We start from the raw sequence: 17,601 nt of genomic DNA, 5'->3' as shown, positions 1-17,601 counted from the left end.
GTTTTCCGGTCCAACCTTGATCAATCATGGTGTTTTCCGTCCAGAGCTTCAATCTGGCCGGAAAACTTGTCGACGGCCAATCCTGGAAGGAGAGAAACCGTCCTAGAAGCCTGTGCTGTTGTCCGGGAAGGAGAGAAGCCGTCGCCGGCGTGAGACGGCGGAAAACAGACGACGTCCGCACTTTATGCAGGAGTGCGAACGTCCGCTTCACATCCTCTCTGTATATATGGTCTCCTAAGAGAGAGATTTTCAATGAGGTATATATGAGAATCTTTTATGATTTGAGATTGGGTTATATACTTATATATAGTTGATATTGTCCAACTTATTAAAATGTCCGAGTGACTATTAGCAAATACTCACTTATATGATGTTCATATATTTGTTGCTTTTCGTGATTCTTCAATCTTCAATACACTCAAGTACTCAACTCGATCATAGGTCGGACAAGCAATCACACATTAATAGCTAGTGGTCGACTGATCATATACTTAATTAAAAGTTGAGATAATATATATGGATGTTATGTGTGGAGAAGATACACACTCAGAGCAACTTTAGCAGACTCTTTATTTTAGTTTTTAGCTATTTTAGAGAGCGTGTTTAGTTTTTTTTTTTATATTTACGGAGCTCCAGCAGACTAGCCAAAGTTTAACTATATATTATGACTTTTAGCTATCGCGCTAGCTAAATATAGATAGCGAAATGATTCAAATGAGGCTAGCTATAATTTAATATATTCCTTGTAAAGATATTTTACGTGATATATATATATATTTAAACTATTTAATCTTTATTTGAAGAATATAATATTGATGTAATACTAGCTAAAATAGAGCATTAATGATGCAGCCGTATTTCTAAAGTGGCTAGCCAAAATGATATTTTAACCAATTTAACTAAAATTTAACTCAAAAATGGCTAGCATTGATAAAGATGCTCTCACATCAAATTAGTGTTTCATTTAACCTTATAAGAACATCTTTTTTAGACTCTTTATTTTGGTTTTTTAGCTATTTTAGAAAGCATATTTATCTTTTTGAGTATTTTATGAGCTCTAGCAGACTAGCCAAATGTTAACTATTATAACTTTTAGTTATCTTGATAGTTCAATATAGAGAGTCAGATGAGACTCTATAATTTAATGCATTCATTTTAAGATATTTGTGTGATATATAAATACATATAAATTTATTTAATTTCCATTTGAAAAATAAAATTAATTTAATACTAATTAAAATAGAGAGCATTGGTACATACGTATTTTTAAAATCGTTAACCAAAATGATATTCTAACTAATTGACTAAAATTTAACTAATATTGATAAAGATACTCTAATCATCACAATCATCATTGTACGTATCAATGGCGGATCCAACCATTGGCTCACATGTGCTTAAGCCTAGCTAGGTGAGATTCTTTAAGGGAAAAAAATACTACATGTATGGCCGGTGAGCTACCTTACTTCATATATGGCTCAAGGTTTTTTACCTAAGCACTCTTCTTTGATCAGTGAGCAAACTTCATATACTACGTGGACAACCATTAGCACTCACACATCATAATCAAAGCTAACTCCTTGTAACTCGCTTGTGCACGTCTATTTCACTACAATATGTACAACAAGTGTGCTAGACGGACATGAAGTTATCTAGTCTCTGTTTGTATCCTTGATCGGTCTCTCTTCTTCATTCCAACAAAAAGTGCGCAAAATTGTTAGCATGGGTGGAACCTGCAACGATTAAGAAGACTTACTTAGACTACTATTCAACAGAAAATTAGAACTTTGGTTGAGGTGATTGGATTTGCACCAACGCGAACCATTCATTTGATACCCCAATTAGATGTTTAGCCACTAGGTTCCTTTTTTTTTTTTTTTTTTTTTTTTTTTAAAAGGGTTTTTGGTAACCCAGCCTAGCTAGGAGGCTCAGCCCCATGCCCGGATTTTAATTAAATAACCATAAAAATTACAATATCTGAAATAAAAATACATGACGGAACAAATTAAAAGAGAATAGGGTAAACCAATCTCTTATACAAAACCAAAAGAAAAAACATAAGAAAAGTAGCCACCAGGCCTTAATCTACCTAAATTCTACATTTTTCAAGTCACATCGAGAAGTGATCCATAATTTCTTCTAAGTTATGTATCTTCTTGCAGCACCAAAACATTCAACATTCCACCACAAAATTCTGAAGAACCAAGCATGTTGTCGATCATTTCCAACTTTGTCTCGTTTCGTAAGATATGGTTAGCATTTGTAGAAGTTTCTCACATAGTCAAAATTCATTGAAAATTTGTTTGCGTTACAATTAATTTGCCCAGGAGACTTTCATCCTGAATCCACCACTGATACGTATATATATGAGACAATATTTTTTCATCTTATTTTCAATAGTTATCTAGGGAGATTAGTGTATAATGTATATGGGGATGAAGCGTCTTGCCTAATGCCACTATTGCTAGCTTCAAGTGTTCGTATGTTTCCCCTCATCGCCTTTCCACTATAATTCATATTTATAGGATGCAATGTGGGTCTTCCTCCATAATTGACATACATGAAGGAAGTTTCTCATTGCCGAGTTTTCTCGCACACTATTGTAAGTTGATTAGTCATGATGTTAATAAGAAGGATTGTTCATGATGTTCATGTTATATTTTTCTCATTGTTTGAAACTAAGTACACAACAATAGCCATTTTCAATTGTGCACCAAATTACTTTTGTTGTATTGTTTAGACAAACCACATGCAATGGACCTAGAATTTTCAATCAGGTAGAAAACCCACTATTTTTCATCATTGCAGCCTGTGTTCGTGGTGTGATGGGCAATTTATGGCTGAATGATTCTTCATTTCTTCACCTTTTGCTTGATTATTGGTGGCAAACAACCCCATATTTGCGTTTTAGACAACTTTACACTGTAAAACATCACTGCTATAATGATTATGGCATACAAGTCTTTTTCTTGGTCCCATACGTGTGCTGCATATATCCTTCTAGATTTTAGTCGGCAAATTTGTTAGATGATAAGGTTTTTATGAGATTTAGCCACGCCTGCTTTCATTCGCCAAAGTTAATTACTATGCATAATATACCTGAAGGATTAATCAAATTAATTTTTAATATCTATTAATACAAGTTTAATGTACTAAATCATATGATTGTAATTCGTTTTTGATGGGTGAATGATAAAACCATGGTTTAGGGATACACGAGGATTTAAGTGTATGTTTTTAGATTTTAGGCATGTAAACAAGTCTAATGAAGTTAAGCATCGATCAACTGGATTTTATAATGTTTAGCGTTTCATTTAAATCAGCTGAGAAGGAGAGTTGACATAGGTTTTGTACTTTAAGTTGTTTGTTCCGCAAACTTTATTAATTTGAAGCTACTACTCAAGCTAGCTAGCTAGGTTAGCTTGCATGACTTGAGAATTCTTTCAAGCTTAGCATAGTAACTACGATTTCTCAACCGGAACGAGTAATCTACCTCAAGTGATAAGCTCGAGACTTATAACTCGAGGTGCCTCCGTGCCTGATAATTGGAAAAATCACGATGTGGTTCCTGACTTGTTTCTTATATCTTATAACCTAATTGGAACAGAAATAATCGAACTGCATGTAAGTTTCACAGTTGGTCATTTGCTTTTGAATCCGAAATTGACCCAAAGGGAAGCTTCACCCATATGTGGTATATGTATCTTGGATTCTTGGCCTAGATAAAACGTAGAAGACGACTAATCTAGGGTGGTTGCAAAACTAATAGTGAAATCAAGATACATATATCTTTTGTGATTAAGCCTTTTCTGTATCTTATATCTGGTAATAGACTACTCCACGTTATATCGCCTATGAGTATTAGGCTTAAGAGAACAAATAAATACGATGAGACAAGTCCAATACATTGATTGGTATCTGTAATCATCTCATATTATTGGTGAGACGTACTCTTAATTGTTCCCAACCAAAACACAAGTCGTTGCTTGTAATTGTAATTGATACATGTCTCATAAATCCGAGTCCATCCTAGTGATCGAGACACCACCATGAATGAACATTCAGAAAGTCCAAGATAAATAAACCAATTTGTATCTCAAAATTCAACCATATATTTATATCCGATGAACGAGAATCGACAGTAAAATTGAAGAAAAAAGTTATTTACGGCCGAGATCGATCAGGCAATCCCATCATGAGTTACGTGCCATGGAGCCAAATGCACCCCTGGAAATTTCATGCAAGCCATGGTTGAACCCCAAGCAACCCAACAGCCCATGTTTGTAGGGCAACACTGTCTTCCTCCTCATCTCCTCCGTTACCGCCCGATTCACCGTGTAATGAAGCTCGTGAGGTGAAACCGGTCCTCTCCTCCTCGAGCTAACCGAGCCGACGCTGTCCGTCGACCGGAAGCTCGAATTCTTCACATCTTCCGACATACTCTTCTTTGTCGACAAAAGCGAATACTTCCTTAGAGGATCCTTCCCCGTCGTGGCTCTACCTTCCGATGCGCTCCGGAACAGCAACAGATCCCTCAGCTTCCACTTCTTATTCACTTTCGAGAACGAAATAGCTGACAATATCGCGTTGTAAGCCGAAGATACAGAAGGAGAAGTGGCCGGCTTGATCGAGCTGTTAGAGGCATGACTCGTAGTCGGAGCAGGTGATGCAACGTCGTCGAACATGATGTCCGGAATCCTCAACGGAGATAAAGACCTGGTTCCTTTTCGGATTGAAGCGTTGACGTGTCTTGAAGGCATTCTCGACATTCTTTCTCTCCCGCGTCGGCTCTGAAACTCTTCTTCTGCGTAGTCATATTCATCTCTGTAACAATCTCTCCGAGTCTCTTCCATGGCCGCCGTGAAAGGATCGGAGTCGACCTTTCTGTGATGATGACGTGGAGACAACACGTCTTGGACCATTCTCTTACCTTGACACAGTACTCTGGAAGATCTCGGCGATGGTGACCGTGGAGATAAACCGGAAGAGGATCCCTGATCCTGATTTCTGTTAGTGCTGACATGTAGCCGGGGAGGAGGCTTCAGAGGCTTGATCTTCCCGCCGTCAAAGAGCTCGTCTGCCGGTAAAGAAGCTTTCTCCAGTTGGCCACTGAAATTGAACTCGAAGTCTTCAAGATCGTCGCCGTTGATAGTAGCCCGGGATTTCGGAGTCCCGGGCTTTTCTTCCCACTTGAAAGGGACGGTGGAAGGAGAGTACTTAGTACTGTTGGAATGAAGATTGTAGTCGAAGTCATTAAACTGGCGGAAGAAGGATGAAGAACGGTTGGGGCTGGTGGGTGCGCTGAAGTAGCAGTTGCCGAACCGGGTGGGGCTAGACGGGGCGGTCAAGTAAGGGGAGGAGCAGGCGCTGCTGTCGAAGTTGAAGTCCACCGGAAGTGCTACTTTCATCTCCATGATCAAGAGCTAGCAAGCAAGCTAGGCTTGTGTTGGTGATGAGAAGCTTAATATCAAATTATGGAATAGTGAGGGAGTGGGGATATATAGAGATTTGCAGAGGGTAGCTAGGGAAATGAGGAAAGGGGGAGGAAGGGAAAGGATTAGTGGGAGAAGATTGACTAAAAAGATGAAGATTGGTCATAGACGCCGTCTTTATATATGAATTTCTACGTGTTATCTGTGACGTTATTTATTGTATTTTCTTTGGTCTACACCGTGGAGGTTGGGTTTTGCTTTTGCTTTGCTGTGTGAATTGTGATAGTACAATATACCCATTTGTTTGGTACACTGTTTTTTTTTTGGCCCTTTGGTAGCATGTTACATTCCTTAATCAACGTATTTATACCACTAAATTACATATTTAAAGTTTTAAACTACTATATATTACGACGTATGTTTGAAAATTTTCACCCATTTTTGTATACAATTGAGTGTTATGTGCAAGCAGTGCTTGAACCGATCGTTATTTTTCAAATTTTGACACAGCAAGTATGTACTAATTTGTTATGATAACTATCGAGATCTAGACAATCTAAATTATACAGACTAAAATGGTAACTACTAAATAAAAAATTACAAATCACACCGGTTTCAAGCTTAAATAAAAAATGAAGAAAAAGAAATCTTATAAGTGACGGAGACCTCAATTACTAGATCAGTATGAACGATTTCTATGCCTTGAGTTGTTTCCTACTTTCATTTTTATAGTTATTTGATTCAATGTGTATTTTGCTTAAGAGAGACTCAAGACTTAGGATCTTATCTGGTATTTACTTAAGATGTTGTGTATCGATGCCTTATACAAAAATAAAGTTTATGTACTGACGTATTTGGCGATCGATATAAAACAAGTAAACTAAATAAACCTAAATCTATGTGCCAGCAAGCCAGAGGTTGATAGAGAACACTAAATTGTCAACTTTCATGATTCTACACATATAGTTGAGATGTTATTAAAATCGGATGCACGTCCAAGCTAGGAAGGTCGGCCAATAACTTGGCTGCTAGTATTTTCCGCTATTTGTTTACCCTCTTATCCTTGCTCATCTTCATTTTGTTTTCTTCAAATCAATTTATAAAAGGCATATGCTGGTTTCTAATAGACAGATGATACCATGAGAGTGATTTCTATGTAGGTCAGCTATTAATATATCTAGTGCATCCATTGCTCTCAGCTTAGATCACATTACATACATACAGTCTATATATATATATATATATATATATATGAACGTTGCTCGGGGGCACTGGAATTAACAGATTGATGCAGATGGATTAGTGTTGCGGCATATTATGAGAAAGTATTAAACATGTCGCGTTTGTGGTCGTTTAATATTTAGTTTTTGAATTTTTTAACTAATAACAAAATGAAACTTTTTTTATTGAGAAAACAAAATGGAACTTGGGATAATAATTGGAAATTCAACTTGGTGAAAGTTGACTACTGGAGCTCGATCGATCCAGTCTGTGTCGATCAGCAAGCAATAGCTCAAGCAGTTAAGCTAACTCTCTGACTAAGAGATGAAATGACACAATTCAGTACTGGCACGGATGTGAAAAGACCCAACAAAATTATCTTGTCAATTTAAGAAAATGTCAGTAACCAGTAACATACAGTTGTCAGAGAGACTCGATCAGAATCTAGTAACTAGCTAGGGTTCTTGTTTCTTCCTCGCTCCTAGTGCAAGTTTTCTATACAATCATTTATGCCCAGAATTCAAAAGGATTGGTTAGTAGACATGTCAAGAGATTACATTACCATTCATCTAAACTTGACCCTAAGCACCAAACTCAACTGGCAAAGGATAGGCTAGGGTTGCTAAGACCTCCATTACAAGATCGATCACGATCAGTAACTAAAGTTTAGTTCTATTGCATTGAAATCCTAATATCCTAATTCCCTATGTCCTCTATGTCTTAACAAAGTGCGTTTATCGTATTGTTACTACCTTTTCTAAATGACATTTTAGGCTAGGGTGTTGTTATTTGTAGTCAGCAACTTAATATGTATATAGGAATTTTGATTTGTGAGAAGTGAGAGACGATTGTTGATCGATAATTAATGAGTTATATGACCATTTTACTTTTTACGTTATTATGATCTTGAAAATTATCACGTATGTGGTGCGTTATATAATATGTTATAAGGTTATCTTAACCACATATATGAATAATTACTTTTCTTTATAAATTGTTTCGAAAACACCTTACCTTACGATTTTAAGTTTTTTTTTTTTTCCGACAACAAGAAATAATTAGAAGCTGAAACTATAACAATTGGAAATCAGATTTTAGGTTTCAAAACCGTGGATACCTAGTTTAAGAAACATGATTCCCATTACTAGCTAGGTTTCTATGTTTTTGTGGTGGTTACTACTGTTTCATTGTTTGTTTTGCGGATATGGGGGGCACCCAGCTTGGATATAAACCAGATGATCTAGCTTTTTGGCTACATGACTTCCCTACTGGTAACAGAGTTGAGTATGCAAGCTCTTTCACTCTTTGCCTTTGTCGGGGGAATGGATTGAATTATTCTCATTCATTTTCCTTGTTTGCCACTTTGCCACAACCATGCATATATGATTTATCAACTTTTAAGTTTACAGAGGTCTCTTTCCTTCACAGCTTTAATCTTTAAGATTTAAAACACAACTTATAGGTTAATCCATAAATTGTTATCCAAGCAAATTTAAGCAAAATGAATCTAAACAAAAAAGCTATGAATGTGTATACATTCACAATTTTGCTACGTTGCATTAGTTGTCAAGAACTTAAGACTAAAGCATTAGTTGTCAAGAACTTAAGACTAAATATCGATCTATTATTACATTCACAGTGTCGAATAACTGAAGTTGCTACTGGCTATATATCTAAATATTGCTAAATAAAAAAATTTAAAAAAAACTCACTAATATCTCATGTAAGTTGTTTGACAAAAATCACTAAGAAATTTGATATAATGTTCAATCATTCTTCGGCGTGACTCTCAGTCTCTCGTTGCACCTCTCATAAGTCTACAAATATTCAGAGTACAAGTATAGACTATTGATCAACACTATATGTACATGATGCATCATTGTTATCTACATTATCATCTTAATTAACTCGGCCCTAGCTTGCTTGTGAAATTTTCTATCCGATAAATTATTAGGTGTAATTGCCCCAAAAGGCAGATGTCTTAAATTTCCCTTACACATTTCTCTGTCGTACCTACTTCAAACAAGTGGCATGGCATACTCCATGGTGGGATGGTATCACACTCGAGCTCGCAATAAGAATAATAGAGCATTTTGAACTCCATTTTGTGAAAATATAATTAATTAGTATCAAAAACCAAACAAATATAAAAACATATATTAATCAAGCCGCCAAGAACGTTTGTTTTAATAATCTTGAATTAATGTAGAAACATTAACAAAAGTTATAAAAAATAAATAAAAAAATTAGTTGCAGGCATGCAACACACTTTGTTTTGTTAGGACAAACTTTTCTGCATATATATATAATTTTGCAGGAATCAAATAAAATTAAAGAATTTTCATTGACGACGCATGCATGTTTTAACAACCTCCTAAGGAAATTATCGAATATATACGAACGATGGTTAATTAGCTAATTATATCACAGCTTCTAGACATCTAAATCCATGCAATTTTTGTTTTCTTTGGCTAGAAAATTGCACGAGTCCTTCTTTTTCCCCTTCCTGGAAAATTTGTAAGAGCTAATCAAAGAAATTGCCTCTTTGTTTGATTTTTGCAAATCGCTCTCAACGGTCGATGTATATGCATGCAGGGGCAAAAGTCCTTTCACCGCTTAGCTAACCTCTCTTAATTTGTCTCTTGTTTGGATCATTTAGTCCCACTAGTACGTGCTTCCATCAGATTAAGACTGTTTCTGATGTGCTCTAGAAAGCATACGGAATGAAATTAAGATGCTGTAAATCTCTAATTTCATAAACTAGTGTTTGAAGAGTCTAGATTTGCAACTAACAACTCAAATATCGACTACATGACAATTTTATCAAAATTTAAATCGTATAGAAAGATTGTAAGATCTTTGAATGACAGGATTTAGATTTGATCATTTTGAGTTCTTTAATTGATGAGTTGTTTGGTTAATTTTAACATTTAAATAATTTTATTAATAACTTTTGCAGTCATGGATTCCACTCACATAAGTTTAGTTATTGTAATTTTTCTTTTTGGTTAAGTACATAACTTTAGATCAGTGAGAGTAGTTTTCTATTTCTCTAATTTCATTTGAACATCACTTGTAATTAAATTTGGTACAAAACTTGAGCATCTGTGGTACCATTTTAATACATTATCACCAATTGTCGCTCATTTTTCTGACTTTACGCAACTGGATTTTCTAATATACTCTACCAAGGATACAAGTCTACCATTTGATGATGATCATTGGCGAACCAATATAATAAACCCATGTTGATTTACATATCAAAATTCCTCTAATTTGACCAAAGGAAGCAAAATTATAAACGAAACAAAACCCATTGAAAACGTGAAATCTATTTAGCTGGATATATATTATATCACCGCTCTCTATGTCTCTAGACACTCTAATGTCAATGCTGGAAAATGACAATTTGCATGCACCTCTCCATTCATAATATTGAATCGTTGCAACATGTAGTCGTCAGAGATTGAAGTTTTGAGTCTGAGTTTTGGCCAAACGTTTAGATCGATCCCATATATAAAAATGATAACCGTTAGAACCCATATATAAACGAAACCGTTAAAACACAAAACCAGCTTTAGCTTTAGCTTCTTAATATTATCTGTAAGAGTTGCTTATACCACAAGAATAGACATATATGCAACATGGGTTTGTGAAGCATTTGAGCTATGTTCATCGCTCACCAACTCATGGCATTCCGTTGGCGTTTAAGGCATTGAGATGACTACATATCAAACCCATCAAGTCGACTATCTATTCTCAAATGAGACGACCAGAGAAAGACCAATGAGAGGACAATGAGCCACATCGAGATAACACTCCCACCATCTCCAAGCTCATAAGCTTATAGCTGCACGGGCCTTTCGATATGGTAGAAACCACACTCGTTGTAACAACTGAGGCACCATATGAAAGTGCTAGCTCAATTTATGGTCTGTAGGCACCTTACTGATATGGGACTCGAGGTAGTACAATCTCCAAATCACACTTACCGGTCTTTTCGATGTAAAACAGACTACCAACAAATCCATGTAACCATGAAGCTGGAGGAGATGGCACCCTCACCCCCATCCATATGTAGTTATCGTCCAAGCTCCCACAAAAGGAATGGATTGGCTTGTGCTGACACCCTAATGTGTCATCTAAATATGCTAGCTAAAGTTACGTTTGGAGTTCTACCCAGCTCATTAGTGATGTAGGACTCAGGGAGAAATAAGAGACAAAGACCTCATCCTCTACTCCATACAATCCTGCTTACAATTGTACCAAAACGAACCATCTTTAGATGAATGAATTGTTCGTAAAGAAAAAGGAAGCAGGAGCAGGTTTCACATTGGCACTGGATAGTAAGGAAGAATGACTTCCTTATTCACATTGAAACAAAACCCAACTACAAGGAAAAATTACACTCCAATAGTCCCACTTCGAGGATCGCCTTATTTAAGCTACCAAAATCATAGCCGTGGCATGAAGAGCAAACAAGAAACGGAAAACAAAACATTCCCATGCAACAAGGATAGTAGGGCATCTTTACCTACATAGCCAGGTTTTGGGCAAACAGGCCATAGGCAATAAAAACTCAAAATTCTTTTTTCCATATTCTCGTCTCAGTAACTTCCCAAACATGTCTATATTTTCTGGGATCAAAAAAATTCCTGTCCATTTAAAAATTCAGGCAGACTCTAAATAAAGTTTTACTCTCACACATGGACTTCAAGATGATTCAATCCGGCAACAAAATTCCACATATTACAGATTTAGCTAAATAAGCAGGCTAAATCAATCCTACAGAAAGAAACGGCACTGATAACTATATTCTAAAACCACTCACAATAGTTCAGTTTACATGCGGCTGGCAACTGCAATCTCCCTGTTAAGAAGACCCGTTAACCGCAGCTGAAGCATGCATACTCATATCAGGATTCTGTGGCGCGGCATTTGCATACCCACCATACCCCTGCCCTCCATAATGTCCCCCATTGTTCCACTGGTTATTTGAGTCCGATCTCCACTGCAAATTCAAATGATATTAACAAATCAAAAGAGAAAATTTGAGGAAGAAAAGAAGTGTAAGAGAGAGGAAAAAAATTGAATTGCTAGATTGGCAAATTCCAACCATAGGACTAAAGAAAATATGAGAAACAAAGCATTATTATAATGGTATTTATTGAACTGCGATAGGGAGGAGGTTGGTCCCACACTTCCCACTCATGTTATAACCAAAGGAAATTCAAGCGGGTGAAATTCTAGATCTTATACAGGCAAATGAAATATAACATGACATGGTCAACCCGATATTACCTGCTTGTTGCCTTGGCTGCGACCCCAAGAAAGACGAACTGTTTGCTTTCCAATAACAGTCGCATTCAGCATATTCATTGCATTCTCAGCATCCTTCCTACAAACCAAAAGAACATGGCTATAGTTCATTACATTCATGCAAAGACACAATATACCTTCTGCAGTCTTTGATACTTTCATTGTAATTCAAATTTTGACACGACCTTTTACATGATAACTTTATGCGGAATAAAATTACTAACATTGACATTGAAAAAAAATAATAATAAAAACCAGTAAAATTCCTGATTCATAATTATAGCTTTATAAAGGACCCATATACAGAAAAAGTCAAGCATACCTGTTAGCAAACTGAACAAAACCGCATGCTTTTCCAACCGGTATTTTCACAGAGATAACTTCACCAAATTGAGAAAATGGCTGCCTGAGGTCTTCCTCATTGACATCGGAATCAAGCCCTCCAACAAATATCTACAATGAGTCAGAGTAAGAAGGCCTATCGATTTAAAGAAATTACAAGCCGAAAGAGAAGAGTGGGACTCACAGTTGTGTTATTGGGCTCGCCATCGGACTGAGAACCTTGGGCAACGCCACCATTTGCATGTCCACCACCTCCAGCCAATACCAATGCTAATTAAAGGAGGAAAAGTAATATATTCACTAAAAAATACAGCTTAAATCCTATCTACATTGAAACAGAATACCGCACTATCTAAGAATAATGTCCGCAGCTACTTATAATAGGTTCCTAGACTTGACCTAGAACATAACTCCGTTCAATTGCATCATCATCATTTCAAAAGTTGATTCGAAGTTCAAGTGGCTTGATGTAGAACTACTCATTTTAAAATAAATGAAATACAGTGACACAGTCAGAGGCATAGTTGCCACTTATGGCCACAGTATATGTCAAGATTATATATCAAACTTTTAGGAGGAAAAAAATTAAAATCCAAAGGGTTGCCAAAACCAAGAGAGAAAAAAGAAGCTACAACTATTTGAAAAGTTGAGCAACTTAAAAAATCAACACTTCAAATTTTTCAGCATGAATGTGGACAGTTGATCGAATAACCCCACCCCACTCAAACCATGACCATGCCAGCTCAAAAACTAGCTGCGTTCATCAAAGCAATTGATATCATTGAAGAGGGAAAAAAATAACTGAAGATCATGACAATAACATTCTTTTGGTGCCCTGAAATTAAAGTTCTAGGTTATAAGAAAAGGAAAAGGTTCATAAGCATCCAAATAAAGGATAGTGAAAAAAAATATTAGATGGTTGGCCCCTTTACACATAAAAAATGACTAATCAAGTAGTGACATCACACAAACTTGACACCCTTTTCATTTAATGAATACAGATTCAATACTTTGCAAATATGTAACTCAAAAGAAGGTAAAACAGTGACTATATATGGATTATTTTTCTTATTAGTTGACTTGTTTAATTGTTGAGTATATGAAAATGTTGAATTTCAGTATATTTTCAATTACTGATAACAAGTTTATGACTACACCCATTCTTGCCAGGACTAATTGCAAAGGAAACAATATGTTTTAGAAATCACAACCAGCAACAGCCAATTCATTATAGATGTGTTACTATCAGGATGTATTTAGAATTTAAGGGGCCTTAATCCAAGGTATGTATTCCAGCACTGAGGAAAAAAAATAAAATAGGAAAAACAATGTCAATCAGTTAACCGACAGCTAGAGCACTGACCAAAGATAAAATTAAAACAAAAAACAAAAAATCACAAATAAAATAAAACAAGATGATACAAAGCGCAAGGTGCCAATTGCAATCAAACATGCTTGTTAAATTTAGAGTCCAGAATGAACTGCAATGCCTCCAACTCAATTATGAAATGATGACAAGAAGGCTCTTGAATAAACGATAGAGCTAAGGAAGTAGAAATGACAAAAGGATGGCGGCAAAAATACTATGTTGCAATAACTTATTCTAATCTTACATCAGAAAATGCACAGCAAGTAATACTAACTACCGTAAGCTTGAGCAAATGTAAAGGTTAAAGCCAAGAAACGCAAAGCATGCAACTTATGTAGAAAGCAGAAGGAATGGAAATTACAAAATAGGAAAACGAAAAGGTGAAAGATGTGAGTTGGCCAAAAAGTACAAGTTTGTTACTTTACACGTTACACTTTGTAAGAAGCTATACAAAAGTTAAAGTTGCATCAATAGCAAGTTCACAACATAAGAAAAGCGAATATACAACTTCATTTATCAAATGTGCATATGTTGATAAAACAAATTAAGAAATAAGTTAGGGACTAAACACACAACTCATACCATGCAAGAAAAACCTCAGAGCAATCAATCATACCTTGTGAAGAGTACTGTTGTTGATATCCAGATGATTTTTTGGGTGTTGCAACACCTATACGCATGGGCCTACTTGAACAATACGCACCATTCATTTCCACAATGGCCTTTGTCCTCTCATTTTCATCCCCAAACCTAACAAAACCATAACCCTTTGAACGACCAGTATTTGCATCTTGAACAACTTTAGCCCCCTTAACAGATGAATATCTACTAGCAAAAGTTTCTTGCAACATAGTGTCAGTAACATCTGTAGCTAAATCTCCTACGAATATAGATAGATCAGAACTAGTATCTGCCCGTCTGTCACCCGCACTAAAGGTTGCCCAGTTCAAACGAAAAGGCTGCTCTGTATTTGGCATAGGAGTACCATTATAGGTCTGCAGAACTTCCTCAGCTGCTTCACGTGAATAGAACTCAACAAAACCATACCCTTCTGTCTGACCTGTTTGCTTATTGCGTATAACCTTTACTGAAGAAACCTGCAAAAATATGCGACACCAAAAGCACAAAAACAGTTGGTGGAAATGCAAGGATCCAAGAAACAAATTCAGAAATACTAGAGTATTTTTAGATGTATATATTGGTGTCTGTTTTAAGATGTGCTTGGTGTACAATGTTGGCTTCAGTCAGCATGGTGACTTAACATTGTGACAGAGCTAGGTTTGACAGTTAACATGGTAACATGACCCGGTGTGTCCAATAAAAAGGTGAGGCTAGGTTGTTTGATATGTTTGGACCTACACCTGAGGAAGAGTGTTTGGGCCCACCTCATAGTTAGAAAAAGCAAATACAGAACAACAGACCATGTGTATATTGTAGTTTCTCAGCTCCTCCATCTATCCCAATACAAATGATGTTTCTATTATTATAGAGATGGATGGAGTAGCCCGAAAAGAAGAGACCAAAGTATAAAAAGTAATAAGAAATGACATGGCATTTGGCAAACATTTAGCAATAGTAAAAAGGAGCTTCTGCAAAGCAACGAGAAAGAACTTAAGATCATGATAGTGCTATAATACCTAAATAGATAGCCAATTACCTAAACTGGCAAGGCAGTTTACACTTATATGCCTATTACCACTACCACCAAACAAGGGTTTTGGACATGTGACCAGCTAAAGTACAGAGATGTTAGTCAACAAGTGGAAAGTGACTTCAAATCAACCGATTGGTTTCCAAAGAATTGGCATTACCTTCAGAATGCTACACATTAGGGAATATAACAACTGCCAGTACATGACCAAACATGGCATTCACTCACAACAGAACTCAACAAGATGGTGCAAACTACCCAGACTGAACCTGTTAATGAGCCAACATGTTCATTGAACATATTTAAGTACCCTAAACCTGAGTCATTCACATTTATATATGAAGGACCTTCCTAAGCGAGTCACTTACTCGTCCAAGCAATACTATGTAGGTCAAGCTAGCTAAGGAGCACAATCAACAAAAATCCAAAATAAACTAAATCGCAAGCTTCTCAACTTAAATCAATCACAGTGCAGCTATCTAGTCACACAAACAATCACTAACAGCACACTAATCAACGATTCAAACCCAAATTCACCACCATTTCCAACAAAAGAAGCAATCAAGAACAGAGAAGATACCTGGCCGGTGTAAGCGAAGCAGCCGTGAAGGTAGGCCTCGTCCATCCAGTGGTGCAGGTCGCCAGCCCAGATGGTCCTGACCTCATCAGTAGGCCCCATCTTCTGCGACTGCGACTGCGACTGCTGCAGTTGCTGCTTAGGCGGCTGCTGCTGCTGCTGATACGCAACCGCGGCGGCGGCCGCCTGAGCCTGCTGGTAGGGATTGTGATGCGGATGCGCGGCGTAAGCAGGCATGTAATGCTGCGGGTACACCATCATCTGCTGCTGCATCATCGCCATGGCCGCCGCCGGGTACTGCATCGCCATCCATTGCTGCTGATGCTGATGCATCCACTGCTGTTGTTGTTGCTGCTGCTGTTGCTGTTGCTGATTGGGCTGGGCCTGCTGAGCCGTGCTCAGATCGCCGCTGCCGCCGTTGGTCTGCTGGGCCATGGACTCGGGGTTGGGCTTCAGCTAGTGGAGTCGTCTCTCTGCTACTCTCTCTGTGAACTCTGGAGATTTGAGCTTGGGATGAGAGAGAGAGAGAGAGCAGAGAGAGAGAGGCAACAAAGGCTGCGCGCAGAGAGAAAGAGAGAGAGGGTTTGAATTGACGAAATGGGGTTTTTAAAGGGGTGGGTCGGTGGTGGTGATGGTGGGTTTAGATTTAGATGAGACCTCGTTTACTACGTCGGTAAAGTCACGCTTGCCGTCCGTGACGTGTGGGGCCAACGGCGGGATGGGGTCTGGGCCGTGGGATGAGCAGGCAGGTGCAACTTGTGCTCCCGTGAGCTGGATTGCATATTAGCAAAGTTTTCTCTCCTAATTATTGGGTGTTTTTTTGATTAACCAAGGCTGAATATGGTAAACTCCAATTAGTCAGTAGATGGATTTTTCATTTTCCTTTTTCCACCATGATTATAAGCGGGCAGTAATTTTAGGCATGCAACGAGTGAAATTACACATACGATCGGATTTTTTTTTATGTGTGATGGAAATCCACTGAGAAAAACTTCTCGTGTCCATTTTACTCGGCTGTCATTCAAAATTCAGAAATTTTGGAACTTCTAATCGTCCGGTCATTACCTCATCAATGACTCCAAGACTCAATCACGCTTTGTGGTTGAATGATGGAACTAAGTGAATATCAGTGGCCTTCAAGGCTTCAAGAGAAGCGTAAACCTTAGTCACTTATTTACCAACTAAATATAACACGTACAATGACTTGAAACTCAACCACTCCAAAATGCTTTGGCTATGATTGCAATAGCTGAAACTAATTTTAGGCCATCGTTTACTTAGGATATGATTACAAAATATAGCTAGCACTGCTAAATACTATGAGCATTTTTTTTTCTTGAGGAAATGAAATTACTACATTGATTAATGATCATTACATTCGGAAGAAATTAGCTCCTCAACAGACTGAGGAGGAACAGAAGAAAATCCTATACTGACTCTATTATGCATCGCTACTTGCGCTGAAGTGCACGACGCTATTGGCATTACGTCTAATAAAGCTTAGTTTAGCCGAAGAGGCACACTCCGTAAGCTATCTCTTAGATCTCACCCTAGGAAACCTAGACCAGAATCCAGAGAGCCTGTATTGACAGCTTCCACCCGGACTTGGCAGTCCGTTTCAACTATCAGAGCAAAGCTATGGGATCTAGCAAGCTGGACGCCTTCCAAAAGAGCCAGAAGCTCACCATGA

General features: G+C 37.4%; 2 protein-coding genes across 2 annotated transcripts; both read right to left on the bottom strand.

The window, feature by feature from the left end:
- Positions 1-3,962: 3,962 nt before the first annotated feature.
- On the bottom strand, positions 3,963-5,553 carry LOC101305922. The gene has a single exon (XM_004294795.1). It carries the CDS (start codon positions 5,412-5,414, stop codon positions 4,194-4,196), a length of 1,221 nt encoding a protein of 406 aa, XP_004294843.1. The 5' UTR covers positions 5,415-5,553; the 3' UTR covers positions 3,963-4,193.
- A 5,787-nt stretch (positions 5,554-11,340) lies between these two features.
- Positions 11,341-16,401, bottom strand: LOC101305642 (polyadenylate-binding protein RBP47-like). Its single transcript, XM_004294794.1, has 6 exons — positions 15,915-16,401; positions 14,300-14,780; positions 12,499-12,584; positions 12,295-12,425; positions 11,955-12,051; positions 11,341-11,664 (listed from the first exon to the last, which is right to left on the bottom strand). The coding sequence occupies exons 1-6, from the start codon at positions 16,344-16,346 to the stop codon at positions 11,527-11,529; spliced, it is 1,365 nt and encodes a 454-aa protein (XP_004294842.1). The 5' UTR covers positions 16,347-16,401; the 3' UTR covers positions 11,341-11,526.
- Between the last annotated feature and the right edge of the window lie 1,200 nt (positions 16,402-17,601).

This window comes from Fragaria vesca, linkage group LG3 (genome assembly GCF_000184155.1).
Source record: "Fragaria vesca subsp. vesca linkage group LG3, FraVesHawaii_1.0, whole genome shotgun sequence".
NCBI classification, from domain to species: domain Eukaryota; kingdom Viridiplantae; phylum Streptophyta; class Magnoliopsida; order Rosales; family Rosaceae; genus Fragaria; species Fragaria vesca.
This window is presented reverse-complemented; position numbering and strand designations above follow the sequence as displayed.

Coding starts and splice junctions, on each gene's coding strand:
- LOC101305922 (XM_004294795.1), bottom strand. CDS start 5,414: ATGGAGATGAAAGTAGCACTTCCGGTGGACTTCAACTTCGACAGCAGC.
- LOC101305642 (XM_004294794.1), bottom strand. CDS start 16,346: ATGGCCCAGCAGACCAACGGCGGCAGCGGCGATCTGAGCACGGCTCAG. Junction 12,052..12,294: donor TTTGTTCAGTTTGCTAACAG/GTATGCTTGACT, acceptor TTTGGTTTGTAG/GAAGGATGCTGAGAATGCAA. Junction 11,665..11,954: donor GCAGCCAAGGCAACAAGCAG/GTAATATCGGGT, acceptor TTGAATTTGCAG/TGGAGATCGGACTCAAATAA.